Raw genomic sequence first — 7,336 nt, 5'->3', positions numbered from 1 at the left:
TATATATCTCCAAGAAATGGGAATGGATGCATGGAATAAATGGGAAAGTATTCACAAAGAGAAGTTCTTCATCTAAAAAAAATGTTCAGCTAAAAGATAATAAAATGAAGCAAGCAGGACTTGTGATAGAGGTGATATCTTTTATTAGGCCAACTAGATTTTTGCAAAAAAAAAATTCTTTAATTGCAAGCTTCGCATCAGGCATCAGAGATAAGATTGTAAAAGTTCTCCTCGGTAGAAATCAAAGCTCATATTTCATAGGAGAGTTGAAAATGTGGTAAAATCTCCTGTTTGGAAAAGTTAATTTTATATGCAGATTAGGCTTAGAGAACAGTTGGAATAATCTGTTTACCTTTAAGTTATTTGTTGGTAAGCCCAACATATTTGGAGACAGATTCATTTTGTTGCGTGATGGCTGAGTCAGAGCTGCATGGCAGATCCTCAGATGGGGCAAATTGTTCTTGCTCCACGGAAGTCAGTACAGCTATGAAAATTCACACCAGCTGAGCAGCTGTCTGCAAGTGCAGAACAAGAAAATGCTGCCCTCCAAGCACTAAGGAGGATTTGACACTTAAATTTCTTGTTACTTAAATGACTTCCAGAAATCAAAGCTCCAGAACAGAGGTTCTCAAACAGTTTGGCGTCATGTCCCCCTTTCAGTTTGTCATTCTGCTGCACACCCCTATGAAACCATACAATGGGTAATAAAAAAGTAACCTTGTTATGCCCCTACAACCACAATATAGCCTCTTCAACAACCCAAGAGACATTTAAAGCTGTTCTTCATTTTTCTTTTTTCCCATTTATATGTCCCCTTTTCTTTGTTACACTCTCTCATCCTTTCCTCTTGTATACCTCTAGACATTTGCCTCCAGGGATGCATGTACCACAGTTTGAGAAACACAGATCTGGAATATTTAAGCATAGACTTTTCAGTCAACAGATTTATATGTAGAGCCATATACAAGCATTTAATTTTACAACATCTCCCTAAGGTTGTATTCAGCTTGACTGGAATCCAGAACTGATGATTTTAGTTCATTTATTTTTACTTAGCTTAAAATTGTTATAAAGACCAAAAGATTTCATTCATCTTTCTAGCTTTCACGTTTAAACAAACTATAGAGAAGTTGTTCAGTAAATACTGTATTTGGGAAGAAAACATTTAACCGGAGTTAAAAAAAAAAGTTAGCTGTGTTGTGCATGTTAGCTTTTTGTTAATTTTCATGAGAAATATTAAGAAGATTCTAATATTAAGAAGATCCAATGCACTTATGATGAAAAGTGGTGATTCTTCCTTGCTGCTGTTTTCATGGGCGCAGAAGATCTTGGGGAATTTCTGCTCATTTTCAGCTCAAACTCTATTGGAAAGTGGTCACTCACTGCTAGAGCCTGGGAAGTTGAAAGAAAAAAAATAGTCATAGTATGTAGTATACAATACAGCTGCATTGTTGGATACCACTCTTGTCCCATGTAGTTGGTTGATATGACTGCATTTTCCAGACTTGGCTCTAGAGGTGGTTACATTTCAATGGTGGGTGAAGTCCATGTATAAGTCTTATGAGTGTTCAGGAAGAAGGTGAGATCAATTTTATAAATAAAGCATTGTACAGCAAGAGCAATATGAATGCTATTGTTTCTGTCACGCTGAGAGAAGTAGTTTGTTTAGTCTGAAGTTGGGCAGAAGATAGTAGCGGATCCAGGAATATGGCAAAGGGGGTGCAGCTGCCCACCCTGTTGGCTGTGCTGTGCATGTTCACTGCCCTGTCAGCGCAGAGTCTGGCTGGAGCCCTTGTTTTTCCATGCCTCTGGAGCTCAGGGATTGAACACTACTATTGTTCATCCTTCCCTTTCTTCCCCCTCCCCTCTGGACTCCAGAGCTGCATAAAAGCGGGAGCTCTGGCCAAATCTCAAGCTGAGAGTTCACACGTGCAGAGCAGCCAAAGCAGTTGAAACTGTGCCACCCCACCTCTGGAACCACCCCTGGCAGAAAGCAGGGCAGGGTGGGACCTTAGAGACTTGCTTGTTCAGAGATATGTTAGTTTTCACATGCAACAGCCTACTTCATCAGATGCTACGAATGGACTTATGCTGAGTGACTCCAGGCTGAAAGTCTTGCGGGAGTGTGATCATTTGACCTCACCATTTTGAAAATTCCTCTCTCCCATTCTACAGTGTTTACTACTTCCAAGAGACAAAACAGTCACGCACCTGCTGAAGCTGATGGTCCTCTCAGTGAACCCGCTGCACATGAAAACATTTTGGCATTGTGTGTGTGGAGTAGGAATCAATGTATTCAATGTATACCATCCTGAAATGGTCTTTGACTAGACCAATTCATTATTCAGTGCTGCAGAGGTGGTCTGTTAATGTAAAACCATGGAAGGATCACATACCTGTTCTTCAGTCAGATTAAAAGCATTCTGGAAATCAAAGATATGTGTAGAGCTTGGGACAACAGCGTTGATGAGCTGCTTTCCAGTGATCACAATTCTAAAGAAAGCAGAGAACCATTTAGATGTGTCCATCCCAACCACACCTTAGATATCTGTCTGATCAAAGCTAACTCTGATGTTGCGTGTCTACTTAGCAACATGTAACCAGGGCAATGGAGAAAGTGCAAACAACACTCTCACCATTAACAACTTCTCTGCTGCACGTTCTCAGTCCCAGTGTCCTGCATAGATCTTCAGGGAATCCCTAGATGTGTATTACTTGGTAATGTCGCATTCATGCAGGAAACAGAGCTAAGTGGATCTCCTCTCCACACTAAGCACTGAGCAGGGTTGCCATTCCTCATGATATTGCTGTGAACCTCACCAGCTGTAGTGTTCTTATAAAAGCTCCAGCACCTGAGACATAGTGATCAATCATAGGGGAACTGCAGCTTTCAGTAAAGTATCGTTCTTAGCCCTCGGGTTGTGGAGGAAAGCCTAGAAATGTGTCCTAAGTATGCCATAAAGGCTCACAGATCAGAAGGCAAAGGAAAAACGAACCCAAACTTTACATACAAAGGCTCTGATTTCCCATTCTTATAGGAGGACTGGGGCTCAAGTCCTTTGCAGAATCTGCTGCTCTTCCTCAAATTAAAGCCTTAGCCAGGTTCCTGATTGCTCAAATCTATGCCATTTACTAGACTCTAAAATCAATGTCCCCTTTCTCCCAGGAGAGCTCAGTCTGTTAACAAAAGCTGCATTTGAATGACTGATAAACACATAAGGTATGTTCTATTTATTGAACACCCACAAATATTGAAGGCCTTCACTATAGTGTTTCCCCTGCTCCAGCCACTGGTGGCCAGGCACTGGAAGACAGGCAAAGATCTCTGTCTGACTTATACCAGGGTCTTAACATGTGAGTAGTGTGGAACTACACCATATCTGGTGGCCAGCAGGGCAAATCCCCAGTATGGACAATGCCCAAGTCAGTGGGAGTTTGGGTTGTTCTATAACGAGGCTGGTCCTATAATGGCCATGTCATTGCTCCACCATTCACTGCAGTTGTCATGAGGGTTGCATGGTCAAGAGAAAGTTTCTTTCACAGTTCTGTTGGCTGTGGGATTCTTGCTGCTGTGAATGAACCAGGAAATGTAGCTCTGACTGTATTGGCAAAAGGGATGACTCAGTTAGAGCTGTCTGAGCAAACAGACAGGAGTGCTGAGTTCTAGTGCCGCAGGTTGCTTGCAAACACAGGGCTTTATTTAGAGCCAAATTGGATTTTGAGCCTTTGCAGAGCTTCACTGGCTCTCTCTGCTTGTTGCTGATCTCTTGGAAACAAGGTTCAGGGATTTGTCAGAACCTAATCCAGAGTGATGGGAAGACGCCGTGGATGCTGACATATGGAGGATGGGCAAATTGCCTCCTCTGCAAGACGAGTGCCAGTGCTGAGGCTAGAGAGTGGTATTAAGGAATCAGCAGGGAGAATAGCCTACTCCAAATTGTTGTCCCACTTGGTGTCTGAGGTGAGAAAATGCACCCGTTTCTCACTGCTCTGTGTATGTGCAGAGGAGTGGGGGAGCTTTGTGCACCTAAACACTCAGTCCTCAATCTCCCATTTGACAGGGTCCCCGCACATTGCTCTTTAATGGGACAGAAGAAAAAATGAACTATGCAGCAAATGTGATACAGTCTGCTTACAGAGGGGCTCCCAAGTCAGTTGTCTCCCTCTCCCCAGAGCTGTGCATCCACGTACAGCAAATCTATGCATCCGAACATTATCCTCCAAGTGGGATGATCCTGCCAAGAGCCCCTCTCAACTGACATTGACCCAATTACCTGTGTGCCGTGCTGGAGGAGGAACATCATGTAACCAAATGAGTTTTCCTTTTTTGTGCCCCCAAGGGGTGGAGGTGGGAGAAGAGCCACTGGCATATGACAAAATGCTCTATGAATCGGAAGCCTTGTTTAGTATGCTGAGGTGTTGCTTATTTAGGATGGGACATTTGTGTAAGGGGAAAAAAGAGCACAGATAAATTTTAGGAAGGTTGCTGGTTGCCTCTGGGATGCTTGGTTCAAACACCCATGGGCACAGCCTGCAAGTGTTGTTCATGTTCTACCCCCAAGCTGTGTTAGTCTATTTACTATTAGCTGGGTGATGCCAGGTAGATAGCTACTACATGCAGCAACCCCAGACCCGTTGCCTGGCTTTCAGGGCACAGTGGAATTGCTCCAACTCAGCTCTGGATGGAGGCTACTGTCAAAAGAATAACTGGGCAATTGCAAGTTCCCCAATCTAGCTGGAAATACTCTGCTCATAGTGTCATTTGTGGTCGCATCAGCTACTGTGATTTTGGATTTAAATCACAGCAAAAGCCCAGCACCTAAAAGGGAAGCAATCATATGGTCCCTAATTAGTTCTTTGGACTTGGATCCTCAGACAGATTTAGACAGCAAATTTCTGATGGTTTCATTGGGCATTAGGTACTCTGAGGGCCAAAACCTTGGAGCCCAGTATTGAAAGCTTTGTATTTAAACAAGCTATAATAATGTAGCAATTCAAAGCAGTAGTTTCAATGCATATATCACAGGACCTCAAGTATCTGAATTCCCTAAAGTCCCCCTTGATAAAGGAAATCAAAAGAGTTAAGAGTTTTTAAGGCTGTACTTGCTAATGAGCAGGATGTTTATTGTCCATAAACCATTCTGTTTGTCATAGGAGCATGGCTTGCCATCTGGAGCACTAGGAATCTTAGCCTTAAAGCAAAACCTGATTTTTGCATTTGTCATTTGAAAAGATAAGAGCAGTAACCAAAATAAGGAGCTTATTGTAACAGTAGATCCTGAAAACCACTCATTATTGATCAGGTTGTCTTTGCAGGGGTGCCTTTCACTTAGTTAATGTTTGTTAAAGCTCTTTGAAAATGCAAACTGCTATATAATTGCCTGTTATTCATCTCAGTGTATGGGTGTTTCTAATGCTGGTTCTCTGGGAAACTGCTCACCAATGAAACCTGCACGTTTCTTTGTACTTATGATTACAAGGATTCTTATCGCCCACTCCAACTGAGCTCTGCATAACCTTTGAAGCCATAACACGCAATATTTGAAAGACATTGCCAGCATTCTGTATAATCCCTTTAGGGTTTTTTTGAGCAGGGAGCATTTTGCAAGTGAACTATTATTACCTGTCATATGGGCATCTTGTGCTCCCTTTAACTGTTGTGTCATTGGTGTCGCCAATTAACCACACAAATTTGGATTGAGTTTTCAGCCTGATGTCCTTCCAGTGTTTTTTTGCAACATAGCCACAGCCAGCATTGAAGTCTCCCATGAAGATAAAGTTCTGGAAAGCAGGATGGTAAGAGAAGTTAGTGAAATCATCAGTAATAAATCCTTAAAGATACTATTTAAAAATCTCAATAAAAACAGAGGTTTCTGAGTACAGAAATAAGATTAATACAAAGGTCCTGATGCTTATCACAGGGAATGTATCGGGTCATAGTCTTTCAAGATGTAACTTCAGTGATATGCATGGCATTCAGAAGGGGTGTATTTTGGCCTAGTAGTAGCCTTTACTTTGATTTAGAAAGGAACATGATTGGGCTATTAGAATACAGAGAACTTCAACAAATCGTAACTGTCTGAAGGCTGGTCAGACATGAGATGGCTCCAACTCAGATATTTATCTCAGCTCATTCATCTGACCAGGATCCAGTTCTAAACTTACCTTGACATTTTAGACCCAAATATCCCCCAGAACTGGTGCCTCTGGGACATTCAGACACTAGATCCAAAACTCAGAACTTGTGTTCAGATCTGGCTTATTATGGAAAGTCTGAAAAGGCAGACACTGCTCCAATTCAGTAACTCTAAGGAGCCAAGGTTAACATTTGTTGGTTTGGTTTGGCTTCATGTCATATCAGATTACTTGACAGTGTTCTTTAAATAATAGTTTTTTCATGTTATTTGGGAAGCATGTGGGTGGAGGATGGATGTGTACATATGCAAATGTGGACATTTAGTTTAAAAAGAGAAAAAAATCCAGCAATCTAGTTAAGCTTCTGTATTTAATGGTAGAAGATATAAAAGGATTGTTTTAAAATATTATTTGATTTTTTTTTTTTTTTTTATGCTGGGGCTTTCCTTTGAGGAAGTTGTTTCTTTGCATGTAAGCACTGTGGTAAGGGAAGAACTGAAATGAAACCAGAACACCAAGCTTGGGAAAAGTTCTTTAAACTACTTGTTGGAGCCAAACTGTATAGTTTTTAATTGCCCCAAACAAAGTTTAAGAACGCAGTTCTCATATCATGTCCACAAGATGATCAAAGTTCGTATGATGCCACTTAAACTTCCCCTCTAAACACAGGGGTGTAGGTTGTAGCTGTGTTGGACTAAGGACATAGGCAGACAAGGTTCTTTGGGTGAATCTGATATCTTTCATTAAACGAACTTAAATAGTTGGAAAACAATTTTTAAGCAAGCTTTTGGGTTCAAAAACCCTTCATCAGGCTGAGGAAGTCTCTGCACTTGGTGTATGCTCTTTCTGGATGGAACGAAGAGTAAAGAAGCCAGAGGCCGGGCTGGTCTGCATGCAGTCAGTCAGTCAGGGCAGTCAGTGAAGATGGAGATTGAGGAGCCAATGGGTGAGAGACAGGCTGGGCGGGGGGAGAGAAGGGGGATGAATAGTGGAGAGATACCTGGGGAGTCAGATGTCAGGCAGGTTATAATGTGTCATAAATCCAATGTCTATATTTAGTCCATGATTTTTAGCATCCAGCAGGTTGACGAAGTGGAGTTCATAGGCTCGTCTTTGGGAAGTATTGTGTAAGTTTCCTTTGAGGATCAGGACTGAGAGACTGGGGGGAGAGTGGTTTTCTTCTGAGAAATGTGCCCCTACA

General features: G+C 41.9%; 1 protein-coding gene across 1 annotated transcript in view; it reads right to left on the bottom strand.

Annotated features, from left to right (window-relative positions):
* Nucleotides 1-789: 789 nt before the first annotated feature.
* DNASE1L3 (deoxyribonuclease 1 like 3) overlaps nt 790-7,336 on the bottom strand; it is a 26,889-nt gene continuing 20,342 nt past the window's right edge. Inside the window, exons 6-8 of the mRNA XM_019504967.1 lie at nt 5,624-5,781; nt 2,397-2,493; nt 790-1,392 (exon numbers count right to left, since the gene is read on the bottom strand). Coding sequence (XP_019360512.1) covers nt 1,273-1,392; nt 2,397-2,493; nt 5,624-5,781 — 375 coding nt within the window. The 3' untranslated portion in view covers nt 790-1,272. The remainder of the gene's footprint in view (nt 1,393-2,396; nt 2,494-5,623; nt 5,782-7,336) is intronic.

The sequence above is a fragment of the Gavialis gangeticus genome, unplaced genomic scaffold (assembly GCF_001723915.1).
Source record: "Gavialis gangeticus isolate Ggan-Ray unplaced genomic scaffold, GavGan_comp1, whole genome shotgun sequence".
In the NCBI taxonomy this organism is placed as follows: Eukaryota; Metazoa; Chordata; order Crocodylia; family Gavialidae; genus Gavialis; species Gavialis gangeticus.
The sequence above is the reverse complement of the archived record's forward strand: the minus strand, read 5'-3'. Positions and strand labels throughout refer to the sequence as shown.